The following is a 27523-nucleotide window of genomic DNA, read 5'->3' as shown; positions in this document are numbered from 1 at the left end:
ATAGAGGAGAGAGATATAGATAGAGATATATTATAGAGATAGATATTATATATATGATATAGAGAGAGTATAGAGAGAATATCAGAGAGAGAATATATATAGATAGAGAATATAGAATAATAGATATCTATATTAGATATATAATATATTATATAGATATAATAGTATATAATCTATTATAGTGATATATATTATATATAAGAATATGATATATATAGAGATAATATACTATATAATATATATATATATAATATATAATAATATATATTATATATAACATATAATAATATATATATAATAATATATATATTTATTACATGAGCTGTAATGAATTATACCTTGTATGCTACTTATCTTACAAAACCAGACAAAGACCAAATACACAGAACATCTTTTATTTTAGGCTTCAGTGTGACTGAGGATCTGTTTCACAGAGCAAAGACAAACTGTAGACACAATTAAAGAATTTTACTACAAAAAGTGACCATTCAGCTTCCTCTTCAATACTACAGAACAATATGAAATATACATTATGTACATTTGCTCAGAGCAGGGAGGAAACGTTCCTCGCTCACACTTCACACAGATGTCGTACAAGTTATGAGACAGAGACAGAGACAGTGGAGAGATATTAAAAGTCAAACCGGGCTAGAGAAAGTGCAGTGAGAACAACATTTTGTAGTGAACAGTAGAAAGTTCAAACAGTGTTGGTCACAAAATAATACTCCAGTGGCTCGATAAGCAGATGTAGACACAAGAGAAGTGAGGTAAGTTCAAACAGATTCTGTAACTGTATCAAAATGGCCCGGAACATCGCACTGCGATGCACACAGTGCAAAAATAACCAGATATATATCACAGCATTTAAACTAGAAGCAGAAGAGGTCCATCCAGTGAGTAGTGACGTGAATGTTGTTAGAACATGAAATATGAAAAAATAAAACTGGATGATTGAAAATTGAAATCGACAAATAAAAGTATGTTTTGCTGGCAGGATGACTCCGGTGACTTATGACCCCACCTACCTGCCAAAAACAGACTTATGTAACAAACAAGCAAACTTTGAGCCCACAGAGAAGCTCGTTTTGGTTATCTCAAATGAAGTGCTGTGGATATGGGATTTGTTTTCTCCAGTAGGAAAAGGGTAACCTAAAGTCTGCACTCTCTTGCACCGTCTCTTAAATTTAATTTCCATCACTATGTGAATCCTTACTGTAGCTTGTGTTTTCTTTTCAGTCCGAGTCATTTGGGTAACAGTAAGCAGCACAAACCCAACAAAAGCACATTTTTAACAATCATGCAGTTATTACTTATCAATCATCTTGAAAAACCACATGTTATTTGAATTGGTGTATATAATCCTGCCTCATCCTACTTCTCATGTTCCGCTCTGGCCCCTCAGACCAAACTGGGAAGAGAGCGGCTTTGTCTCTAGATACTGATCTAAGGTCAGTTTTAGCATTTCCCCCATGCAGAGGGAGAGTTGTGTATTGAGAATATGATTCAGCTAATGCTATGAGGGGACATGGTGCGACATACAGTATGTTAATTGGACCGCAAATCTGCGCCTGAGGGCAAGGCCTTAGTCTCTCCTGAGCATAGGGGGGATAAGGGGCACTGGGGTGTGTGGTTGTAGTGTGTGTGTGTGTCTGTGTGTTTATGTATGGTAACATCACAGTCAACTGTGCTTCCCCCTCTATTCACTGTCCTTCCTCCTCGCGTAGGAATTGGAAGACGGATGAGAAGTCCTTGTTAGCGTAGCCACGGGAGCACATGACTCGGAATATCTGGTGGGCGAGGGAACCCAGAGGGATGGGTGTCTTAGTGTTGGTGGCAGTGTTTTGAGCCAAACCGAGATCCTAGAAGCGGAGACACAGAGAGGCAGAGTGTCAGATCGGCGGACTAACACAATCATCTACTTTTGTATATGTAAAGTCTGATGTAACCTAACCCTAACCCTGTATGAAAGAGAATCCTAATTCTATCAGATTTCTTGAATGCGGTGCGTGTGATAGAACTGCCCAGGCTTCTGTATGCAGAGCACATAATGCAAGTGTATTAAACAACACCCTGATGCACTAAATAATACACAGGAGCAGACTGACCCATACAGAAGAGCGAATGCAGTGACAGTAAAATTAAGTGGCACACAATAAGTCACAGATGGGATGGTGAGGAGGAGAGTGGGAGTATCACACAGAGACAAAAGAACAGTTCAAAAGGAGACAAAGTAAATGACGGGGTTGAGATAAAAAAAGAAAAAGAGAAAGAGTTGTAGCAGAAATGATTAGTCGATCAGGAGAAGATGTAATGATATATCATGGAGGTCATTTCTCCTGGGGAAAAATACCAAACATTTGCTACTTTTCTTGCGAACTGTGAATCCATTTCTGATTGTACGAAGGATTTAACAAGCCATTTGTCGCTAGTTTGTCCTCTGAGTATGTGAAATTTAATTAATTAAATTTCAATTAAGCAAAAAAATACTAAATCAAGAGCTTCATTCAAAATAAAATAGAAAGTGACAGGGAGCAGGTTGTACCTTGGCCATTAGTGTGGTTCCAAAGCCACCCTGGTAGTTGTTGGCAGAGGGGACTCCCTCCATGACGCCGGGGGCTGGATTGTACGTGTCACTGGACCAGCAACGACCTGACGACATGTTGAGGATCTTTGCCAGCAGCTTAGGATCCAAACCCAGTCTGAGAAGAGGAGGAAGAGACAGAGGTCAGTATCTCCATTAGAAATTTATGGCTCCATCGTTTGGCGTCAAACGGTCAAATTGGGAACATAAACTCTGCTGCAACATTCTCTGGTTGAGCCCCGACTCTTTCTTTCACACTCGCTCTGCCGGTGTAAAGGTTTAGTGTGTCGGTCCATGTTTGAAGGATTACGTTTACTGCCACACTGTCGACTCAGTGCGAGGTGGCGAGATAAATGTGAAAACGGCTGGTTTTGATAGAAAGCAACGAGGTTGTGATGTTACAACTAAGTTATCGAGTTCAGGACAAGAAACCATTTCATCATTGCAATAAAAGAAGTATAATCTTCCCAGTTTTGACCATTGTATTAAATATTCAAACCTTACTCTTACGGCTGCACCTATTCTCAACACTGAAGCTGAATAGTGACGTCTAGTTATGAGTAAACTAACACCTCAAGTAGATCAGAAGGAAACACTTTCAGACTTTCTTTGCACAAACTGCATTCTCAGTTAAAAAGGCTCAAACTTCTGGATTTTCATACCCGTCAGCTTAAACCAACGCTATAAAAAAAAATCTGGGTATCGTCATGGATGGTTGTTCTTGTTCTTGATGATCACATCCGCTCATATTAAGATTTTAAAGTGTAACATGTAGTTCTAATGATTACCTGAACTACCAATGCCTATCAAGGGATCGGTGTTGGAAACTAGCTTTGGACACACACACACACGGGAAATGTGAGACACAGGATATAAAAGCGCCGATTATGGAATTCATTTTCAAAACAGTGCAAAAAGAGCAACATGGAAAAAGATGGGTGTGGGGCGGCCGGTGATCGTAGTGACCCCCATTGAACCTTATGCTAGGCTGTGACCATTCCTCAGTGTTAATGGCTGAAGGCTTTGTAATGCTGGCTAATGCAGTATTGATGTTTACCAGCACATCTATCCTTCATCATCCCTCTTTCATGAAAAAAAGAAAGTGGAGGAGGAGAAGTGGTTAAGCAGCACAGGGGAGCCATAAACCTCGCTGTCACGTATAGAAGTACGCTCTTACTTCTGCTGCCCCATTTTGCAACAACCCACTTTCGTATGCAAGAGGACAAATCTCCAGGCTATGATATGCAAAAAGCAAAAAAAAAAAAGACAGACAGAAGCAGGGAGTGAAACAAAGTGCCAACCATTACAGTGGAGAGGGTGTGTCGGTCTGTGTAGTGCAGCTTTTGTATATTAACGGTTTAAAGGCCAGTGTAAAGCGGACCACATCAAGCCCTGGCTGCCTCACTTCACTGTTACTTACAGGCCTGTAACTCTATTCTGCTCTCAATATGACTATTAAACCATCATAGGTCCTTAAGGCCAGCAGCCTCCCTCCCTCCCTCCACCTGGCTCTCATTCAGCCATTACTACCACAGTTTTTATTAGCTGTCTACCAACTAATTAAGAATGGGGATTGCGTTTACACTCTCTCCATGTCTCTCCCTCCTCCCTTACCCTTCGTCTCTTTTGTGTCCGCTCGTGTTTTTTTTTTGGAAATGTGGCATAAGTGGCGCTGCATGCGTGTGTGTGTGTACGTGTGTGTGTGTTTGTGTGTAAACATGTGTTTTAGCTTGCAATTTCATTTTAATGTCAGTCTCACTCATGATGGCTTTTTTAGTTTATGTCTGAAAGCATCCCTCGCCATCCTGCTTCTCTTCTCCTCCGCCTGCTCTCCTCTTCCTCCCCCTCGTCTTCCCCTCTGACACCTCCCTGTCTGAGGACTCTGGGGGACATATGTTTGACATCGCGCACAAACCCCCCATCTCTCCGCGCACGCACACACACACACACACACACACACACACACACAAGCAGGCAGCCCCTCCCTGCGTTCTGGGTCAGCAGCTGAAAAGGTTACTGGCTGAGCTACAATAAAGCGCGTCCGAGCGCACAGATCGTTTGTTATAGCGACCAGAGACGCTGACGGGGAGCTGTTGTCCTCTGTTAACGATAAATCAATGAAGTTCCCCTCCTGCTCCCATCACACACAGAGACACGCACAACCACTCACACACACGGCTGTGGTTATTAGCTGACGCAGTGGTGTTGTTCCTCGCCTGCGGTAATTTGCGTGGAGAAGAGGACATGTCACGCTTTAACAAGATTGACATGGATAAACACACAAAGACACAAACGGTGAAACGAACGTGTTGCTGTGCGATGCCGCTGCACATTAAAGAAATGTGAGAGTGAGAGAGAGATGGAGATGGAGATAAGAGGGGAGGGTGTGCATGTGCTGGGGAGCTCTAGCAGGTGGAGTTAATTTGCAGCACTGATATTAACTGTCTGCTTCATTGCGATTAGCTTCTCGTCCTCGTCTGATGCCGCAGGAGAGGAAGCCCAACCCGTTGCCAATTTATTATTACATTAAAGAGCTAACGAGCACATATACACACACAAGCATTTACCATCCCATTTATAGAGGCAACAAGCACGTTTATCACCCAACTTTAATCTTTGTCGGAACATATGCTCACAATTCATTAAAGGGGGAAAAGATGCGCGTCTGTGTCCTGTAGAAAACCTATTTCTGTCTCTCAATACAAAGGGTTGAGTCTTGTTAAGCTCTTCAATGTGCCTGTTGTTCTCCTCATAAAAGAATAAAGGAGAAAATGTGTGTGTTCCTACTTGTAACTGCATGTTCGTATGCATGAATGAGCGCAGGTACACAGGCGTGCAAGGTGAACCGTAAAAGCCTCATATCCCTTCCTGGGCCAGTCGCCTTTCTCCTCCTCTTCCTCTCCTTTCATCTTCATGTGCATCATTAAAATCACTGCTGCCTGTCTCTCCGCTACTCTCTGCAGCTTCTTATCCCCCTCTTCCACTGACTGGTTGGCTGCATGCAGAAATTATAGCAGGCAGAGGAAAAATGAAGGGATTAAAAGAAAGGAATAAAATGAGGAGGTACAGCAAACATGGCTGGGGAGTGTGTATGTGTGTGTGTGTGTGTGTGTGTGTGTGTGTGTGTGTGTTCATAATTGTCATGCGTGGCCATTCCTTGTACTAAGAGAACGTCACGCTTGGTTGGAGACGGCCCGAGCTTCCATCTGAGATCAACAAATTAGCTCCACGAACAGAACTGTGTGTGTGTGTGTGTGTGTGTGTGTGTGTGTCTGCGTGTGCAGGTAAGGAGAGAGACACACACACATATTTGAAGAAAGGGCAGCTCTATCAGGCCCAAGTCCAGCATGATAAAATGTTATTGCCGTTTTCCTGTAAATTGGCTGTGAGTGCTCGGTCTCCTTTGTGTCGGACTGTGTCGTGTGTATGTGTGTGTGCGTGTGTGTGTGTCTGTACACATACGCCTAAGAGAGCGCCCTCTCTGCATAAGAGGCTGGGCCGCAATGCAGCATGGGAGATTTACGGGTGTGGGCTCTCTCTAAACGATGACAGTCTTTGTCAAACCCTATAATAAAGCCCCAGAGATTGGTTAGCAAGAAGGGGGGGAACATGGAAACACACACGCACACACATGCACACAATCAAGACTCAATATTGGTCAGTTTTGCAAGTAAAAATTATTCACATTCAAAGTGAAAGGATGCAGCAGTTAGTATTCTTATCCTTTTTTCATTGGCATATGTTACAATGATGCGCACGGTCTGTCGTAGTTTGGTAGAAAACTGCTGTCTTCAGTGTCTGTGGATGTAAATCTGTGTGTCAAAGTGTGTGTGTGCGTGTGCATCAGAGACAGTGTGGCAATGTGTAAATCTGTGTTGCTCCCTTAATGCCTCCATATTTCAGAGGCCTAGTGGGGGGATTTATGTGCGACTGCTCATGCCAATTTTCCTCCTCTGTCTCAGCACAGATAAATCAGCTGCACTAACACAGCTGCACTGTGAGAAGAGCAATTCGCGTACACACGTACAAATGCATAATAGTAACACAGAGGAAATAGTCTATTATTGACCAGGGACATGTATGAATTACGTAGATAATAAATAAATAAGTCTCAGGTCAACTCATTCACGTGAGGAATAACTGACTGGACCCCAATTTAGAAAAAGATGGAGATTCTCAATCTGCATGAGACTTGTTTCACAACTGTCCAGCATTTTTCAATCCTTTGTTGAGCCACATATTTCAGGTCATATCAAAAATGATTTGGTTTAATTCCGAAGACTTCCCATCACATCATTCTCTGCCTTTGTGCCACGATGAATGATGGGATTTCTAGGCGGTGTTCAGTGACAGGGTTGTGACAGGATACTGGTGAGAGCTCAATCAGCAGATGTAAATCAGAGTCTGTGGCTCCACCCCCTCATCCATCTCTCTCCAGCATGGGCGGCTCTGACTCGGGGCTGGGCTGACCCCTTTGCACTTCCATAAACCACACCCACACACACACACACACACACACACACGCACACGCACACGCACACGCATTTCCAAACCAGTATAGAAGTAGTGAAATACTGCCACAGTAACAGCCTTATCACTGGTATAGTTATTGCTTTTATAGTGACAGCTATATCTAAAAAGGCCAAAGCCAAATTCGTGCGGTACTAAAATGTGGAAGCCTCACACGCGTCACCTTGAAGTTCATGGTGATTGTACTACTTATAACCAAATGTCTTCATTTTGTTGACTCAGGAGAACAAGTCTGCTGCTCGACATCCCTCAACAAGATAAAAGGAAGCCCTTTAGGATAACTGACAGTACCTGATGCCGAGGTTCATGGTCTCTGCGGTCCCAATCATCCCGATGGCCAGGAGCATGTTGTTGCAGATCTTAGCTGCCTACAGGAGATTGACAAGAAAGCAGAAGAGGCACTTTTATATGTGAGGAGGCACGTAAGGCAACATGGAATACAAATACGTTTAAAAGGTACATCTGAGAGTTTTGGAACAGACTTGTGATTATGCCTAAACAGTGGCCTTTAAGGGTGATGTTTAACAGACTCTATTTGTACAGTTTAAAATGCATTTTTTTTACATGACATTGATGCACTGTCACTATTAATATAACTCATGGATGCTGTATATGCAGCATATAGATATATGTCGACCTGGTGGATGAGGTGAGAGGAGTGCAGCTTGATCAGAGAGGCTTTCCTGATCACCGACCCGGTGCACAGTTCAGTTAGGGGAGTGTTTGGGGGGGAACCAATCATGTTGCTGGCCTGATTAGTTACTAGTTGTATTGAGGTTCAATACCATTTGCTATAGAACAAAGGTGGGTTTAAAACACACCATGTGATTTAGATGAATTTGAAGACAAAATGAATGTCATGTTTTACACTTTTTAGTGATATGTCCTTCATTTCTAATGAGTCCCTCTGGATGGATGATTATAAAACAATTGAGTTTTGTTTGTCTTCAATGACAGACACACATTATGGATGGGAGTAAGTGCATTTATACAGCACGTTTGGGTGTATACATCATGTCTCAAACGAGTGAAAAGTTGTGTACGGGAGCAAAGATGTTAATGGCTCTCGTGTATGTGTGTAAGGGTCTTTACCTGTCCAGTGCCGACCCCTCCACAGTAGACAACATTGGCTCCCATGCAGGTGAGCAGCTCCTGCGCAGCGTTGTATTCCTCCTCCACTCCACCTACCATGAAGGTGAGTTTAGCCAGGCTGGCAGCCCCGACTCCTGTTTAAACACAGTGTTGAGGTTAAACTGAAGTGAACACATGCTCTGCTTGATACAGTCGACAAATCCATCCCCAGTCTCTGAAATAGAGCAACCCAAACCCGTGGAACTGTAACTCGGGGTGTGGGGGAGATCAATACCCAAATACCAAAAAAATAAAAATGTTTATTCTCTACAAAATAACATAGATATTGCGACTGATGGTCAGTAATCCCACACACCAAATTAAGTCCATTATTATTGTTGTTTTACAGTTGGCAAGTTTCTGAGAAATATAAAGGACGCTAGCCTAAGCCTTGTATTTATGCAACAGGTAGCATTTCTATTTCTATTTCTATAACTTCAACTTGTTATTCTTGAAGTCACTGAGAATTGAGAAATACTAAAAACATTTTTAGTTTTTAAAAAGAATACTTTTTGTTTTAGGTTAGAATCTCTTCTTCTTACATGCCATAATTTACCACATGATTCTAAATTCAATCAGATGGTGAGATACCGAAAGATTCACAGTGCTACCTGCAACACACAGCAAACTTTATACAAGGTTGAATTTTAAAAAAGTGCACACATATTGTAACTGAGCCCAAGTAAACATGTGTATCCAACTAAAATATATATGGATTTGGCAAACAAAAGAACATAATATATCAACCACTTGTACCAACTGTGTATAAAAGGTCAGCGGTGTGCTCTTGTGTGTGTGTGTGTGTGTGTGTGTGTGTGTGTTGGACTCATAGTGGCACGGATGTGTTAAGAAGTGGTGCACCAGAGGGACAGAGGTATCTTTAAAAGCCGATTGTTGCCATCATGCTCTGCACAACCCTCGTGGGAGCCCTTGCCTTTTGTCCTGTCACCCTTACTCTCTCTGTCTCACACACTCACACACACACACCAACAGCTGTGCCTGAGGCCAGCCCCCCTCATGGGGTATCAGTGACAGGCGTGAGGGGTAATTAACTTTACACTTTATCATGTTCAATTAGGCGTCCCTCACCATGCCTGATGGCTTAAGGAGCGTGCCATGTTGTGGGAGGCAACCTCACAACCCCCCCCCCCCCCCCTCGCCCACTCCACAGGGTCCTTAATGCAGAAATGACCCCTTTTCAGAGTGGGTAGGACCCAGCAGGCCTCAGTCTCTTGTGCAATGGCAGTGTCCCTTAACTGCTTCATTGAATAGCCCCAAACATTACCACAAATGTGGTGTACCCATAATGTGTTCTCACACAGGGGGAAACTGAAAATAAAGGTGATCTCACACACTACTGAGAAAAGTACTGCAGAAGTCAGAAGACTGTCATAATGCATGCAAAGGGTTTTTTCAGTTATCTGGAAAAAAAAAAGAAAGGAGGAAGAGAAGCGGAGGAAGAGAGAGAGTTTAAATGTCTCTTAAGGGTGTCGTCTGGCTCTAACGAAAGACCTCTTAATAGTGAAAGCCTAATAATGTCAGTGTTAATAATTAAAAGGGAATTACCAGGGACAAAACAGCTGAAGTCACATTATCAGGCTTTACTGCAGAGGAGAGAAGAGGAGGGGAGGAGAGAAGAGGAGGGGAGGAGAGAAGAGGAGGGGAGGAGAGAAGAGGAGGGGATAGGAGAAGAGGAGGGGATAGGAGAAGAGAGGAGAGAAGAGGAATAGGATAGTCTTCTATCTCCTTTCTCTTTGGCTCTCGGCGCCTCCTCGTCGTCTCCTACAGAGCTTCTTTCCTCGTTTTCTATTCTCCTCTTCGTATCTGCTCTTCTTGTTCTCTTCTCTTCTCCTCTCTTCTCTTCCTCCCTTCCCCTCTCTTCTTTCCTCTTCTTTTCTCTTCTCGTCTCTTCTCTCCTCTTCTTTTCTCTTCTCCTTCTTCTCGTCTTTCTCTTCTCTTCTTTTCTCTTCTCTTCGCCTCTCTTCTCTCTCTTCCCCTCTCTTCTTTCCTCTTCTTTTCTCGTCTACTCTCTTCTCTTCTCTTCTTTCCCTTCTTTTCTCGCTCCTCTTGCTTCGCCCTTCTCCTTCTTTTCTCCTTCTCTTCGCTCTCTTTCCCTCTTCCCCTCTCTTTCCTCTTCTTTTCTCTTCTCCTCTCTTTCTCTTCTCCTCTCCTCTTCTTTCCCTCTTCTTTTCTCTTCTCTTCTCTTCTCTCCCTCTCTTTCTCTTCTCCTGCTTCTTCTCTTCTCTTCCTTTTCTCTTCTCTTCCCCTCTCTTCTCTCCTCTTCTTTTCTCTTCTCCTCTCCTCTCTTCTCCTCTTCTTCTCTTCTCTTCTTTTCTCTTCTCTTCTCCCTCTCTTCTCTTCTCTCTCTTCTCCTCTCTTCTTTCCTCTTCTTTTCTCTTCTCCTCTCTTCGCCTTCCTCTTCTTTCCTCTTCTTTTCTCTTCTCTCTCCTCTCTTTTTTCGCCTCTCCTTCGTCTCTTCTTCTCTCTTCTCTTCCCCTCTCTTCTTTCCTCTTCTTTTCCTCTTCTCCTTCTCCCTCTCCTTCTCTTCTCTTCTCTTCCTCCTTTTCTCTTCGCCTCTTCTCCCTTCTTTCTCTTCTCCTCTCTTCTCTTCTTTCCCTCTCTCTTTTCTCTCCGCTCCTCCTCCTCGTCCTCTCTCGCCGCTCTTCTCTTCGCTGCGTGGCTCGGCGCCTCGTCTTCTCGCTTCTCGGCGCTTCTGTGCTCGGCTCCGCTGCTGTCTCGCTTCTCGTCGCGCCTGTGTTCTCTTCGCAGCGGCTCTGGCGCCTCGCTTCGGGGATCGGTCTCCGTTGGAGCTCGCAGGAGTGGAGAGAAGACTTACTGTATATTTCAATGACCCATAAATATACATCTCTTTTTTCCCCTCCCCCTTCTTTAATTGGCTGTTCTGTTGTCAAGTGTATGCTGATGCCACTACACTGTATGTGTGTGTCTGTGTTGTGTGAGTGTCAGTGCTGAGCTGTCAGCAGGTCATTAGGGCCACATAATGAAGCCCAAAGCCCACGCTGCGGCAGCTGCCTATGGACCACGGCAAACACACGCTAAACATAAGGCCGCCGCACACACCAATCATACACACATATGGTTCACAGTCCATGGACATGATAGATCTAGCACCTTTATGTTTTATCTCATTTATACGTCCGACTTAATCTATTTGAGTGTAGTTCAGTTTAATATTATGAAGTTTTTATTTATTGACAGAATAGCTCGGAGATTGTTGGATATTGTCTGTCTGGCCAAATAGCTTTAGTTAGATATCATACACACAGCTGAAAGTAGTCCTCGAACTTTCCTGGACAATTATAATTTTGAGGAAAAGAATAATGTAAAAAATTGACAAACTCAATTAGTTTTTTTTACTGACAGTTGTAAAAGTTCAAATCATTGCATCACTTACATTTCGTTTACTAGTTTTCACGCTTAAGGCTGAGCTTCTCTCTTTCACAGACAAACAGACAAACACACACACAGAAAGAGCAGTGTGACAACTGTGCTGGTTCATTAGTGGAGATCACTGTTCGCGGACGACTAAAGAGGAGATTATTGATAACACAGTCAACGTGCTGATCAATATATCTTCACTAAGAGAGAGAGAGAGAGAGAGAGAGAGAGAGAGAGAGAGAGAGAGAGAGAGAGAGAGAGAGAGAGAGAGAAGGAGAGAGAAGAGAGAGAGAGAGAGATGAGAGAGAGAAAACTAGAGAGATAGAGATAGAGAGAGAGAGAGAGAGAGAGGGAGAAGATAGGAGGAGGGAGATGAGGAGCGAGAAGAATTGGGAGTTTCGAGAGAAGAGAAATCGGAGATGAGAGAGAGAGAATCCTCGAGAGAAGATCCGCTCCTAAGAGAGGAGATGAGAAATCGATGAGTTCTCTATAGATAGAGAGCTTCGAGATAGTCTTGCTCTCCGAGCGCTTTTCTCTCTGGGAGCGAATCCTAGCGCTCTTAGAATAGGAGAGAAAGGCATGCTAGGCTATGAGCGATTAATAGAGAGAGACTATAGGGAGAGAGATACGACTATAACTAGGAGATAGATAGAGAAGAGAGCGAGAGCGAGAAGAAGAGAGAGAGAGAGAGCGAGACGACAGCAGATACGATAGCAGAGATGGAAAACGATCTTTCTCTTCCTACCTCCCAGCATTCCCCCCAACTCTCCCTCCCTCAAATTAACTAATCACCCATAATAAGCTCTTATGATCTGTAGTGGATTTCTATAGGCAGTGACACCGGGATGATGGAAGATCCTTGTTGGTGGAAGAATAACACCTCATTAACATAACAATGTGTGTGTGTGTGTGTGTGTGTGTGTGTGTGTGCGTGTTGGGGATGTGAGTCTGTTCATTGTGAATGGGCAAAAGTGCATTTGTGTTTCCGTGTGTAATTCTATGATAGTGTCTATGTAGTGTGTACGCTTCTACCGTGTGTGTGTGTGTGTAAGTGTGTGCGTGTGTGTGTGAGAGGGGACATCCCGTTCTCGGACTGGTCCTGTCAGAGACGGATTAAAGAGGAATCCTAATGAGGCTTCCTGAGCGCCGGGCCCGCCGGCTCATCCATCCCAGCGGGAGTGACAGTTCGGGATCGTTAGCACTGCACAACTACACAACGCCCCCTAGGGGGGGGAGACAAGGTGTGTGTATGTGTGAGTAAGGGGTGGGGGGGGCACTTATGATAGAAGATACAGGGTTGAGAGATGGAGAGGAAAGAGCAGAGGAGGGATGTAAATACTTGATGTAAGAAGACATCAAGGGAAAAAGTTATGTATATAATGCCACACAAATACTTAATAAATATAATTATCAGTGCTAAAAACAGCACACAATGAAAAAAGTAGATTCAGAATAAAAAGGAAAAAATGTCCAGCAGGCGCTCCTTTCTTGGGAAATAATTCCCTTGGGAAAGAACCACTTCTCTCCCCGGTCACTTTCTCTCATCCAGATCCAAAGGACAAGTTTTGGTTGGCTGAGTAGTGGGTGCCCACCTCCTCACCGCCAAATCACCCAGCGCAAATATTCTCAGAGCATGCGTAAGCTGGCTGGAATATTAATGAGCTACTCTGTGGCTTTTACTTTGTAGAGTGAAAGGGTTAGGAACTCCAACAATATGTTGTATGACGTATGGAGAGGCACCACACAGTGTGCATATCCGTGTGTATGTGTAATTCTGTGTGGCCCGTACAAGTTCGCTTTCATCGAATAAGAGACATACATCTCCTTCATGTGATCTCCTCAATTAACAAGATTCAAGTTAATAAGCAGGCAATCAAGCCCCATTAGGACAGATGCTCGACAGCAGGCATCAACCATGAACATAAGAGGGTGAAACTGGTTGTGTGACGGCAAACGGAAGATCAGAGAAACAGCTTTGGTTTGGGCCTGTTTGCAGTGAACACTAAATTCATTAGCACTTCTTTCATTACACACAAAAGTATCAACCAAAGCAATTCATGCCAGTCTTATAACCTTTTAAACTTGGGCTCTTTTTGAAGTGGTGCGTGTATGTACAAAGTAAGTGTCTGTGTACATGTGTATACAGTATCAGTGTGTGGGGTTGCTGTGTATATGTGCGTGTACCAGGGACAGGTGCAGATCCCAGAGCCGGCACGCCAATAAGACGTCAGTTTGAGCTTCTGAGGCCGTGTCTCGGAGTTACGAGCCGCATGTTAACCAGTAGGCACTTTTTTTTTTTTTTTTTTTATTGGTGGTGGGTTTAAATGAAACTACATTTGTGAATATGAGGCTGTGCAAACAACACACTCAGTCGCAGATACACACACACACAAAGAAGGGACGTTTCCAGAGTTTGGTAATGAATGACGCATTTGACAACGAGCCACAACCCTGCTTTTTTTTCCCCCAAGAGAGTAACAAAAAAACTTTTGAGCAAAAACAACACCTTTAATATCATAAGAGCTCTTCCAAACACCTCATTTCCTAAAGTGATCATGCAACTGTTGTTCGAGGACCCCTGGAGAAATTTAGGGTTGTGCCTTATTTAATGTCACACCTTCAAGTCCAAATGTAGTTGGTGTAAACAAACTGTCTTTGGCACTATGCTACACTGTTTGCTACTAGGTTTTTAACGATATCCACATGTACAGTTTTGGCTCGCATGACTGTCATCTATAATTCCAACTGAAAAGAACCTTCACACTTAATAGTGTAACAGTCTTGAGTCAATGGGAGTTGACCGCTTGCAGTGTAAGCCAGTGGGGGTGGGATGTTTACAGTCCAACAACGCAGCCTCATGTGGCCCACCATCATAATTACACCCCAGGGCAGATCTTTTTCTCAAACAAATTAAAAACCCAAACAAACCCTGTAAAAAGCATAACGGATATCGAGTAAATACGTGAAACGGTACGAGGGAGTGCGTTAACCCAAATCGCTCACACGTATAAAGAAAAGGAAAAAAGAATCAGCACTTTCAACAGTTTATCTGCCAACTTTGCTAATGCTCCTCCGTTACGTTAAAAACAGACTCTTTATCGGCTCCAGTTAACGAGCGCAGAGCCATGAGAACCGACTCCTGCACACAAACATTCCATGAGAACCTCGACTGCAGAGAAAGTTTGGGTTTTTGGAGAAAAAAAACAAACAAGGGAAGAGTTAGGTCAGATTAGAGCGTCAACATAGTTGTATACAAACGCTACTACAGCCTTAAGGGTTTAGTTTGCAATGCCTGTCCATTGACCACCAGGCCAGCCCTCATCATCATCATTATCACCATCATCATCAGTAACTGCTCTATTCCGTAGGGGAGAGGCTGGTCAATGGTAGGTGACACAGGATAGAGGGAACAGGGAAGATCCACAATCAATCCTTTCTCTGGCCCAATAAGACTCATCTAAGAAAAAGCAAGTTACTAATGATCCCCAATTAGGCTGTTAGCAGGCAGGGAAACAGACAAATATATACTCTATCCCATAGTTGAGGTGTAGAATAGGGCACAAACAATTATTTAGATTATCAATTAATCTGCAAATTATCCTCTAGATTAATTGATTAATCGTTTGGTCTATAAAATGTCAGACAATAGTGAAACATGTCCATTCCAGTTTCTTAAAGTCCCAGGTGATGTCTTTAAATGTCTTGTTTTCCAAAACCTAGAGGTATTCAGTTTCTTTGTTTTCTGTCATTTTTGCAAGGAAAATTACTTCAATGATTAATTAAATATCAAAACAATTGGCTGTCATTTGTCTATCGTATAAGTCGACTAATCGTTGCAGTTTAATATGATGATGGATGATGAATATGATTAATATGATATGGAAACAGAGAAACATCTCTATATTTGAGAGGCTGAACAGCAAAACAGCATCTTCAACGATTGATCCATTATTAAAATAGTTGCCGATTAGTTTTCTGTCGATAGACTAATCGATTTGTCGACTAATTGTTCCGGCGCAAGTTCAGAAACTGCACTTTCGTACAGACAGAATGCTAATTCACTTTTCGGTGAGTGACATGCAGTGTGACGTTTGGGGCTCATACACCAGCTTACTATTTGTCTGCGCACACACAGCAGATGACATACGGGCAGAGATGAGAGAGCCAGTCCCCAGCTGCTGTGGGTCTACCCCCATCTGGAGCATAGGCTAGAGTCCCCCGTCACCACCCCTCCATCATCACCATCCCTGGTCACTTTACCGCCCTACACCCTCCCTCCCACTGGCCCCCCTTATTCCCCCTTATGTCACCAGAACTTGTCAGAGTGAGGCTTGTTATGCTAATCTCGTCTTTGGACCACTGACGCTCTCTAGTACTGGTGAGCCATCAACTTGACGGACTGCCACAGCACCACCCCCTGCCCATCCAACATGATTCCTTAACTCAGTGTCAGAGAATCATCACTAACCTTCACTAAACTGCCTTCAGGGCCTGAGTGCCCTTCTGCTCCTTCCACTCACCAGACGTTCCAGTGGCAGCTTTTACAAAAGGCAAGTTAGATTGGTCTGGATTTGCTACTAAGTCCACTATATTTCTTACTTTGCACCATTTCATTTATGAATCCAACTTCTCAGTGTCAAATGTAAACACTATATAATGCCCTCAAAAATTCCCAGGATGGATCTAAAAAGTATCCGTAGCATGTGCACTATCTTTGCTAAAATGTCACGCGACATTACACCTGTCAGCGATGGCACAATGTGACGATAATTCACTATAGAGTTAACAAATGTAAAGGTTACCAAATGATAAAGTGGACGAGTGGATGAGTGAACATGGGGGGTAATTTCACGGTTAAAACTATTCATACTAGAGTTGCAACTATTATTAAAGAAACAATTTAACAACATTGCCTCAGACTGTTTTAAGATATATAAAAATACTCTGCTTGGCATAATAGTTGTCTAATATGGTTTTTCCCACAAACTACCTTTACAATAAACTCTCCAAGGCTTCAGGTTTACACATCACACTTGTGTAAATCACATACTGGACTACGATTAGCTTCCAAAATAGCATAAAGTTGTGCGGATACGTCCACGTCTTAAACTCACATTTAAGGTGAGCACAGATACACTTGAATCATTCAGCAGATGAATGTGAAAACAGCCTTCGAGTGTCAAACTATGCACATACATCACTCTGCACAGTGACGCTCAAACATCCAAGTGAAGCAACAGTAAAGTGGAGGATGACTTTAAGAATCAGTGTTCACACTTCATCTAAGAGATAGCAGTTTGAAGACAGTGTGATGTGGTTTAAAGCTCCAGAAAAAAAGGATTGTTTTGATAAAATATCATTTCCACGGTCAACAATTAACCCTTTAATGCTTAAAAGTTCAACTAAAGAGCTTTGGGCAACCAGTCAACTAAAAACCAGGATGACTATCTGAATTTCAAGTCTGACTATATGTTAAGTCTTAGTTATAGTCTAAGTTTATGTTGGTGGAAGAAGCCCCAGGCCCTGTGTGCCTGGAAGGAGAAATGGAGTCTATATCAGTCAGCAGTGAAGTGGATTGGCAGCGTTGACTGACGAACAAACTGGTGCCAGCATTGGTTTGAACAAGCTTCTACAGGCTGGAGGATGACGTTCAACTGTCGGCAAATGACACACTGCAACACTCAGGCCTCAGTTGATGTGGCATGGATATGATTAGAGTGGTGTTGAGACTCAGCCTAAAGAGGTAGTTAGCTGAGGATTATAAGACCTCGCAAATAAGCAACATTAGCCTGAGTGCCCATGGTCCCACAACAGCTAGGCTCCTACTTGCTTTCATTTGCAATGATAGCTAACTTTCCCAGCGCTGGGAAAAACACAATGAAAGGTTTTTTAGGGCCTTTTATAAGCCATCGTCCGTTAGCAATGTGGCAGCCCACCATGGGCACGCAGACACAAACACAGGAATTCTGGGTAATTACTGCTAACGACGCCGCCACTTGTTAGCCAGACCTCCTATTTTTGCCATCGCTGTGCCAACACCCTGGGCCTGTGACATCAGAGCTTGTTTTGTTGTGGGTCAACTTTGCATGCGGACGCTTTTAATGACACCAGACAGTGGTAGAAGTGTGTGTGTGCAAGCAAATGTTAGCATGCCTGACGCGCTAGTGTCTAAGTTAATATAGCTGTGTCTATGCAGGAAAGTGTTTGCACAGAGATGGCAACTCTGTATGGATATGCGTGTGCGTGTGCCTGTGTGTACCAGGGCACAGCTGGGTCTTGCAGAGCTAAAGCCAAGACACTGGTCAATGTGCAATGAAAGCCAGCAAGATGCCCATGAGAAGAAAGTCAACGTTTTTTTGATAGATCTTTATAAAAAGGGTTGTGACTCCGCTATTCAGATCCCACGGTTGGCATGCCAAACCTCTAGTGACGCACACGACATGCACACACATTTCTGTGTAAAACATACCACCTCACACACACACACGAAAGGAATCATTTTATCTCAAGAGAAAAATCTAAATTCAAAAACAAACACAAATGCTGAAACCACAGAAACAGCAGAATGCGTCTGAAAACGTTTGAGTGCAGGAGATCACAGGAAGTCTGTGTATTGTTATTGTAAGTGAACAAAATACATTTGGACTCTTTAATAAAGTCAAGTCAATCAAGTTCATCCAAAATATATATCATATTAATAAAATAGAATATAAATATGCTGTATCATTGTGAGTCTCTAGAATCTGCCTTATAATTAAAATATTTCATTATTTTTTCAAGATTGTTCTTTAAGTAATATTGGGTTTAATTTGTAGACATGCAGTATTAATATGAGAACTATTGAAACTATTGGTCACAGTCACAGAACTGAGCTGCCGTCCCACATATTCTTGCACACACATACACACAAACCTCATGAGGATGACAATGCCCTATTTGGGTAGGGTGCCATCTCCTGGTTGGAACAGAGCATGTAACCTCGTATCCCACCCAGAGAGGTGGAAAGTTGGCTGGGGATGGGGGGATGGGGTTACATGTTTCTGCAATTTCAAATGAAGTTGCCCCACAATGAAACAATGACCTGTATGTCTCCACAGGTTTAGCCTCATTAAGAGTGGGGCTGAATGCGTGTGCATTTTAGGGGAGCAGAGCCATTTATTTATCAATCAATCGATTTCTTTCCCGCTTTGTCTATAAAATGTCAGAAGTTATTGGAAAATGTCCATCTAAAGTTCCTAAAGCTCGAGGTGGTGACATCTTTAAATGTGTTGTTTTGTCAGACCAAACCCTAAATATTTTCTATTTCCAATAATAAAAAACAGGAAACAAATCCTTACATGTCATAGACTGGAGCAAGTGAATGTTATTTTTGCTTCATAATTGACCTAAATTGCTTATCATATTATAACTGATTCATTTCTACTACCTTTATCCACTTATGAATATGACTTGTGGATGTCTCGAGGTGACACTGGGTGGAGAGTGCATGCAGTGTGTGCATGTGTCTGGGAAAGAAGAGTGCCTGCACAACTAGTTGCAGAGGCCAGAGGTAGAAGGTAAATCATTGGTCATCTCAGGCTAGTAAAAGAAGCTTAGTTAAGTGACAGGAAAGGAAGAACCTTCACAGAGGACTGCACACACACAAACTGTGAACCGTCTATAGTATGTAAACAGTGTGTGTGTTAAAGTAGAGTAACAGGCTTAAGGCTCTGATCTCACTGACTGCAGTCGGGTCTGTTCTGCAGACGCCAGCTGGTAAACATGCCAGTGTGGGCCAAGTCTGTGTTTGTATGGGCGAGGGTGGGAGCTACAGTGCGTATTGTGTATGAATTAAAGATTGTGCAATAAAACGCAAATAGAGTATGATCAGAGTTCATTGTCAGATGTGCAGGAGTGTCAGGATGTAGCATACCTTAACTGTATACCTTAATGGAAATAAAAAATGTCATGCGTGTGTGTGTGTGTGTGTGAAAGAGAAAGAGAGATAGACGGACCGTTTTACTGCGACGTGTCTCCTTCATGTCTTATCTCCCTCCTCTCCTCTCCTGCACTCCATGTGAGGGCAGATTCTCTCCTCTTTATGACTCTTTATCTGACATGAAAGGCACTAACATGGGATACCCGCCATTACGGCTCCATCAACATGAAAAGCTCTGACACGGGATTCTCATCAGCCCATTAAGAATGACTGGTGATCCTGTGCTCTGTCAAGGAGTCGTCACAAGCAGACAGCACCAACATAATGAGGACTTAAAACCTTAACCTTGCCTTTAAGACCCCTGGTCAAAAGCAGCAATAAAACCTCAAGAGGGCACCTACTGGCTGGCTGGCTCAGTAATTACAACCCATGTACTAGCACTAACCCAAAAGGTCCCATAGTTTAGATATACAAAAGAGTGTAAGACAGTTCAGAAGTAAGGTGGAGGGATCACGGGTCTAACACTATGATTAGTATCCTCAAATGAACAAACTAGCAGTCTGATTCTGTTATACCTTTATATAATGCCTGGCCCGTGGTTATAGTCTTAAAGAGAGAAATACAATCACAGAATCAAAAATATGCAGAGATGGACTTGTGAAGACTCCAAGCACATGCTTCCTAAAGTCAGTTTTTCCCCTAGGTTAACTGCTTTGGGGCGGTGGATGTGCTGGGAGCTAACCCAAATAAGAACTAATTCTTACCACCACACCAAATTCTGTTCTCCAATTTAATTTCTTTAAATATTTTTCAAATCCACACAAGCCACTCTTCACATCTGCATAAATTAGATCCCACCGCACAGCACTTATTGAAAAGAAAATGTGTCACTTTTAAAGCTGCTTCCCCTGTTACTCACATTATTTCCTTCTTCCAAAAAAACCCAGCGTTGAAGAACACCAGGAGCAAATGCCAGGAGTATGACTGGTGTGTACATGCCAAATTAATCACACCGCAGACGGCCAAATTGCCTCCTAAGTTACCATATGACCAGCTGCTGAAAAGCAATGTAGCATTTAAATGGATTCATTTTTTTAAACAGAGTCCGCGCTCAGTCCACATAAAAGGCACTGAGGATACATTACATCACTCTCAGCAGACTTCAAGGAAAACAACGAAGGCAAAACAGTATCACCGATCTGTTTTAACCGAATCCGTCAGCACGTTAGCGTGTTGTTCACTACCGAGCCGGTTTGTAACCAGTACCCGCAACGTCACTTCCCCCGTCTCACCTGAGGATATTAATGATTGTGTGAAGTTTTAGCAGTGGTGGAATATAGAGGAAACACTGCCATTTTTTGGGTGACACCTTACCTCCTGACACTGGAGCATCCATGAACACGGCTCCCATCTTCTCTGCAGCGACTGCCATCTCTCTTGAGACAGCGGGGTCGATGGTGGAGGAGTCAATCAACAGTGTTCCCTTCTTCACCTTTCTAAAGGGCAAGACAAAAAAAATCATTAACACTTCATGTACAGTGCATAAGAAAAGTTGTTTGGCCAAACCTTTCTGTTTGTACATTAAACACGCTGCAATTGTGCCGTTTCGTTCTTATAGTTTTTAAATGGAGGTAAAGTTTGCTTACTTGAGGATGCCATTTGGACCTGTGTAGACTTCAATGACGTTGGGACTGGAGGGCAGCATTGTGAGGATGCGGTCGGCTTTCTCCGCCACCTCTGCTGGAGAGTCTACTACCTGAATATTGGAGTCATCGTTGCACAATGTCATCAACAAAATCTCAATGAACAAATGTGATTTATTGTAGTTCTTATTCACGACAACCTGTTGGCTCAGAAGCACATATTCATTGAGTAGCTGTTCTAAAGAAGCTGCAGTGAATGGTTGGAAAGCTTGCAAATACTCGTCAACATGGGAGTATATTCTTGGCCGACTTCCCCCGTTTAATGTCAAATTCTATACGTTATATTCTATTAATTGTTCAAACATCCATTTGTGATGCGTTACCTGGGCACCAATGTCCTGCAGCTCCTTGCAGGACTCAGGGAAGACATCAGTGGCAATAACAGGATAACCGTTTTTTAACAGGTTTCTGGCCATGGGGGTGCCCATGTTTCCCAGACCAACAAACCCCACGGGGGTTTTTGAGGCCATTGATCGCGTTGACACTGAGGGAGGATAAAAAAAGACGCCATTAGAGGTGTGAGACTTGTTGTTTAGCTGAAGTCCAGTAGTTATCTGTTACTGTAGCTATCAATTCTACTTGCGACAGTGCAGTTGATTAGTTTGATTCTGCTTACCCAAGGCAAGTTTATATGTATATCTAATTTCAAACACGAAGGGAATTCAAAGTGCTTTACATAAAATGAAGGCCAGACTACTTTCCAACATGTGTAGTGCTCTGAAACACTTGGGTCACTATGGCTTATGACTGTCGGGTGAAATGACAATTGAAAAAATGCTATTCTTATATTTTCCAGAAGGTCATGCTCTAATTAGAGTCAATAAGAACAGAGCAAATCTTTCTGCTGTAACTTACGACCAGCTTTTTGGTCAGTCTGGCCAGGCTATTAAACAGTGCTGGCTCAGCCAAGCTCCAGCCAGGTTAATAGATACAGAGCAGAGTGGAAACTCTGGCAGTGAACCAACCAGACTGCAGCAACAGGATTAGGCCTGGATAGTGAAGCCCAAAAAGAAAGCCCTTCAACATATACTGTAGACATCACAATGCTATTACTCCAGGGATGAGGTGTCGCTTACTTTGAATGGAAAAAGGTATTGTCCTAATGACACAGCAGCATCTAGTAAGATGAGTATCTACTATAATGTTATGATCTAAAACTGAACCGATGCATCCGTTAGATGGACATGTAGCCTTGGTGCTCTGGCTGTCTTGCTACATTTCAGTCCATAGTTTGTTTGTAGACTTCTGGTACTAGGATGGGTTAAAAGCAGAGAACACATTTCACTGTGTGTGCTGTGTGCTCTGCATGTGTGACCATTAAGAAGAGGGTTTCATCCCTCCGATTCTTCTTGTGAAAGAAGGGAATCCTATCTAACAAAATACAACCACCTTCCAAAAACTGCAACATGTCTGATTGAATACAAATGTTTTACTTGATTACTTAAGAAAATGGTGCTTTAACAATTACACTGCTACTGACATGTTTCAGAAAGACATAAATAGCACATCTTTAAGAGAATAGTGTTCCCGCACTTAAGACTGATGACACATTTCAGTCGTCTAAAATATGCTTGTTTTTGTGTATAACACTGAATTTCACATAGTGAATTGACATTTCGGAGAAACGCTTAATTACAATTTGCCCATTCACCATTGGGAGCAACTTGGGGTTCAGTGTCTTGATCAATGACATGCAAACCAGGAAAACCATTCATCATTTCAGCACTATTTTTAATCTTAGCATGTAATATAAGCTATTCACTGCCACATATCTATTTTGTTTTAATTCCAAGCTTTGAAGTATAAGGCTATTAAGAAGCATTAAGTAGACAGGTAATTAAATTAAGACTTATTCATTCCATTGCATACATACATATATAAAAATATATATTTATTTTCATATAATAATAATAATAATAATAATAATAGATGGACTTTGAACAGCCAGTTTCAAATCCATTGTACAATACCTGCAACCACTTCAAACGGCTTAACATACTTGTGTGAACAACCTATTGTCGACCCATTTGAAGTGGTTGCTGGTATTACTGTACAATGGACTTTGAAACTGTCAGTACAGCACTGGGGAAAGACCGTGTCTTCTTTGCAAAGGCAGTATCAGAGGGAACTGTATTTGGGGCCATGAAAGGAAAATGATTCTTGTAGCCAAATTGAACCATTGCAATGCCAGGATACAGTAAAGAAAACATATAATAATGGTTCACAACTATTTCAACACAAGTGTAACTATAATATCATGTTTATGATTCCTGAATTTCAGGTAGCATCTTAACTAGGACCATTCACTGTTCACTGTTGCTGATTCATTAGACTTAGCTGTGTTGCATTGTAGGAGGGGTAGGGAGGAGTGGATAGAGTAGGCGTTGTGGAAGTGTTGCAATCAAAGGCTATCCATGAATGTGCGTAGTGAAGAACAAATTGTTGCATTGATAATGACAAATCCTAAATCAAACTAACACAATCAGAGCTCAAATCAGATCTTATCCATTTATTGAAAGGTCTATATTATAAAGAGACCATTGTCAGTTCAAATTAGCCGTTACTGGCTCTTAAGCACATGTCCTTTGCGCACATTGTGTTAACATAGCCTACTGCATGACTGAACACCACACAGCAGGTGACCAGCTCAGGGACATTATGTCCAGACTGTTACACTTAACTAGCACGAGCAGCAAGTATTCATACTTTCTTCAGATGGCTAACGAGCTAGCTAGCAGGCAGCAGCAAATATTCCGCTTGCCTTTTACTCTTAACACACAGTAAACTGCACATGGAAACGTAGAACATAAGCGAATACGTTACCGAAAGCAAGGTCGACATGCTTAGTCCACCTTAACAATAAATTTCGCGACCCTCTAAACAACGCTGCCATGCTTCTTTCCCCTTGACCTCAGTGTACAGTGACAGCTGTCAAGCCAGGAAAGCCCAACTGAACTGATATGATTGACTGTGATCTCCGCCAATCTCCGCTCTCGATGAGTTTCTGCTGCCAATTAGAAGAAGACAGAGGCGGGACATCCTGTGCTTTTACCTAATGCCCTTTAGCTGCGGCTGTGACTACAGTCTCCACTCTAAATTAACAAAACCGTAAAATAAATAGATTTATAACAACTATTAAATTAGCCGTGCAGAATACATTTTGCTTTGCAATGAATGGTACATTAGTACACAGTACATAGACTGCAGATGATCTCCACAGTAACTATGTGATATTATTGTGAGTCAGAAGGGATATAAATATGTAAAGCAAGGGAAGATAATTAATAAACTGATTTTAGTAACTTTAGTAATTTGACTGTATTTGATACAGTTATATCCAGTCGTAGAGACATCAGCTTTCTCTCCCTCCTCAGCGTCATTGGTACTGCTCAGCATCCCGGAAGTTCAGCATCATTCAGGAGGAGACGCATCATCGTCAGAGCTTTGTCAACAACGGGGACAGTGGCAAAAACATCGGCCTGCCCGGCAGAAACTCACTGTTTTTTGGAAGTGGAATTCAAATGAAGAAGGGTACTATTTCAATTTAAAGCCAAATTAACGCCTGTTATTTTCGCGTATTGTGTCAACAAGCTAGCAAACCGACGAAGATAATGTTCAGCTAGCTAGTGACTTGACACGACTTGGCCTGTTCACAAGCTAGTGTTAGCTGCACAGCCACCGTGAATAAGATTATCCTCTTATTAACTGAGGTTATTTTATATGGCATAGCTGTACGTAAGCTGTTTCATGAAAAAAGTGCTTCGTGTTGGTCACTTTGGCTCTCAGTACAGACGATGGTATGTTAGCTTAGCTGAATCTGGATATGGCTTAGTTTCACATTCGTTTATCTTCATCAGGAGTTGAGTGGAAATGTAGGGCAGGAGTGTTTTGTTATTTAATCTTTATTATCAAACAGGAAAAGATGAATGGATAAAGTGGTTGCATCACTTTGAAGCAGCTACACATTCACACCTGCTCTTCCTCTACTGTTAAAGGTCCAGTTTGAGTAGTTAAAAGTAAACTGCCTTCCTGTGAGGTGTTTAGTCACAGGATACTGTTCCTTACAACGTCCTTAACTATATCAGCTAGGTATTCAATTTAGTGAAGGTAGTAACCTTTCCTTAAAAGGGTGCTCTGTTTTAGTATTGTATTTTAAAGACATCCTCATGTGTCAGGCTCCAAACCTGCTGGATAATGCCATTTTCTTTTCTCCATCACTACCTGGTTATCACCTAAGGCTTTAAATCACCATGGCATCACCATCTTTGACCTGACAAAGCTCATCCAGAGCCACAGAGGAAACATTTTACTACTGTTTTCAGAGCTCTGTGGTTCTTCTGGAGCTGCAACTAACAGTTATTTTCATTATCAATCAATCTGCAGATTAGTTTCTAGATTAATCGATAAAATGTTTGGCCTATAAAATAGTGAAAGATGTCCAAAGTCTTTAAACGTGTTGTTTTGTCAGTCCAAAACACAAAGATATTCAGTTTATCTTTGTTTTCTGCCATACTTTAATTATTATTCATTATCAAAATAGTTGCAGATTATTTTCTATCGAATATTCAACCAATCGTTGCAGCTTCTTCCTCACTAGTACTTCTCAATTGACTCCCTTTTAAATAAAAGGACAATACCACACTCTAAAATTCTCCATTAGAGGTAAAGGTTGGATTTAAAATTGTACATTTTATTCTCTGTTTTATATCCCATTCATAAAGCTCATAGGTTGTGGAATGTCTGTAATGAAAGGGCTTTTTTCCACAAGTCTATCCCTCGGATCCCTCTCAGGCTTGGTGTCATTTAAGGACGATGCACTAATTTCTCTGGTTGCAGCACAAACGTTTTCTTTGTACAGTAAATGTAATTGATTACATGAAATATTGTAACACGATTGGACGGACGCAGGTTTTGGTTGTACAAGATGGAGACAGAGGCCCTGTGGCTATTTTAAGTCAGTCATATCAATTATGTTTATACCGCTCTAAATCACAAAGTTGCCCTCAGGGGGTTTTTACAATCTGTACAGCACATGACACCCTCTATCTTGAGACCCTTGTTTCTAGATAAGATGGGGGTAAATACCTCTGCTCATAGGTGGGTATACAGTATGCTGTGTACATATATGCTCCACTACACATCTGCTCGGTCTTTTACTTAATCCAAATATATTTTCTGAGGTGGTGTGTGAACTCATACTAGAGCTCTTGCCATTGGAAGCCTGCTTTTACACTAAATTCTTACTCTGTGTCTTCTTTTATGTGTGTGTGTGTGTGTGTGTGTGTGTGTGTGTGTGTGTGTGCGACTAAAAGAAAGACTTATACCTGTCCTTCACTCTACCGTTTGTGATACTCAACTTCTGTGTCCTCTGCTCTTTTGTCTCGCAGACAAATGAAGTGACCAACAGGATACAATGTCATCGTTCCAGGTGGTGGACTCGCCGCCGGGCAGTAGCCTTAGCATCATGGAAACATCCAACTTTGCCCACGTCATCTTTCAGAACGTGGGGAAGAGTTTCCCGCCCCAGGTGCCCCTGGAGTGTTGCTACACCATGACCCCCTACATCACACCCCACCCCAAAGACTGGGTGGGCATCTTCAAGGTACATCACACACAGCACGGCGGCTTTTACTCTCCCCATGCTTCAAAGACATCGTCAAACATATGGACCAACGTTTTATTAAGCTCAATCTTTTATGTTACAAAGAGATATTTAGAGATTGGAACTATGCCCAGCCCATTACATAAGTGTTTGTTCGATGGATTAAGTGTAACGTTTTTTTTTAATTGGCCATAGGTTTGCAATTGGTACAATAACACATATACATCCGCCTTGACACTAATGGTTTACCTCTTCTCTCCATGCCTAAAACCTCACCACACGCTTTGGTGTGGTTGCTCTGCCAGGGAAAGAGGAAGAGTGTACATGGTGGGCTTGTTGCAGTAGGTCTTGCTGGGGGGCAAACATTTGGTGCTCTTTAGGAACCACTCTGATTCTTATTAGGACCTGTTTCCCCCCCCCACTTCACTTGTTCGCTCCCCTCTGTCTTTCCATCAGTCTTTCCATCAGCCTTTTTCTCTGCTTCCTGCTAACCGACCTCCCCCTCCGCTCCGCTCCGCTCTTTTATCAAGGCCATCAAATCTCACACGTAATTAACAGGAAATGTGAACGAGGAAACTTAATGTCTCGTAAAAGTCAAAAGACAAACATTTTATTGTTGTTTAAGAACTGACTTCAAATCCACCAGCTCAATTAAAAAG

The 27523-nt window shown here is 42.4% G+C and overlaps 2 protein-coding genes across 3 annotated transcripts in view; one reads left to right on the top strand and one right to left on the bottom strand.

Moving 5' to 3' along the window:
- Positions 1 to 379: 379 nt before the first annotated feature.
- hibadha (3-hydroxyisobutyrate dehydrogenase a) lies at positions 380 to 24247 on the bottom strand. Its single transcript, XM_029443627.1, has 8 exons — positions 24086 to 24247; positions 21586 to 21746; positions 21206 to 21315; positions 20934 to 21055; positions 8204 to 8337; positions 7403 to 7479; positions 2543 to 2699; positions 380 to 1859 (listed from the first exon to the last, which is right to left on the bottom strand). Exons 1-8 carry the CDS (start codon positions 24153 to 24155, stop codon positions 1701 to 1703), a joined length of 990 nt encoding a protein of 329 aa, XP_029299487.1. The 5' UTR covers positions 24156 to 24247; the 3' UTR covers positions 380 to 1700.
- A 418-nt stretch (positions 24248 to 24665) lies between these two features.
- Positions 24666 to 27523, top strand: part of tax1bp1a (Tax1 (human T-cell leukemia virus type I) binding protein 1a) — a 29372-nt gene continuing 26514 nt past the window's right edge. For both annotated transcript variants that reach the window (XR_003833033.1, XM_029443441.1), the window contains exons 1-2: positions 24666 to 24793; positions 26650 to 26864. Coding sequence is in view for 1 of the 2 variants with exons in the window: in XM_029443441.1 (XP_029299301.1) it covers positions 26676 to 26864 (189 nt within the window). In the remaining variant the exon portion in view is untranslated. The remainder of the gene's footprint in view (positions 24794 to 26649; positions 26865 to 27523) is intronic.

This window comes from Cottoperca gobio, chromosome 11, assembly GCF_900634415.1.
Source record: "Cottoperca gobio chromosome 11, fCotGob3.1, whole genome shotgun sequence".
Classification (NCBI taxonomy): domain Eukaryota; kingdom Metazoa; phylum Chordata; class Actinopteri; order Perciformes; family Bovichtidae; genus Cottoperca; species Cottoperca gobio.
The sequence above is the reverse complement of the archived record's forward strand: the minus strand, read 5'-3'. Positions and strand labels throughout refer to the sequence as shown.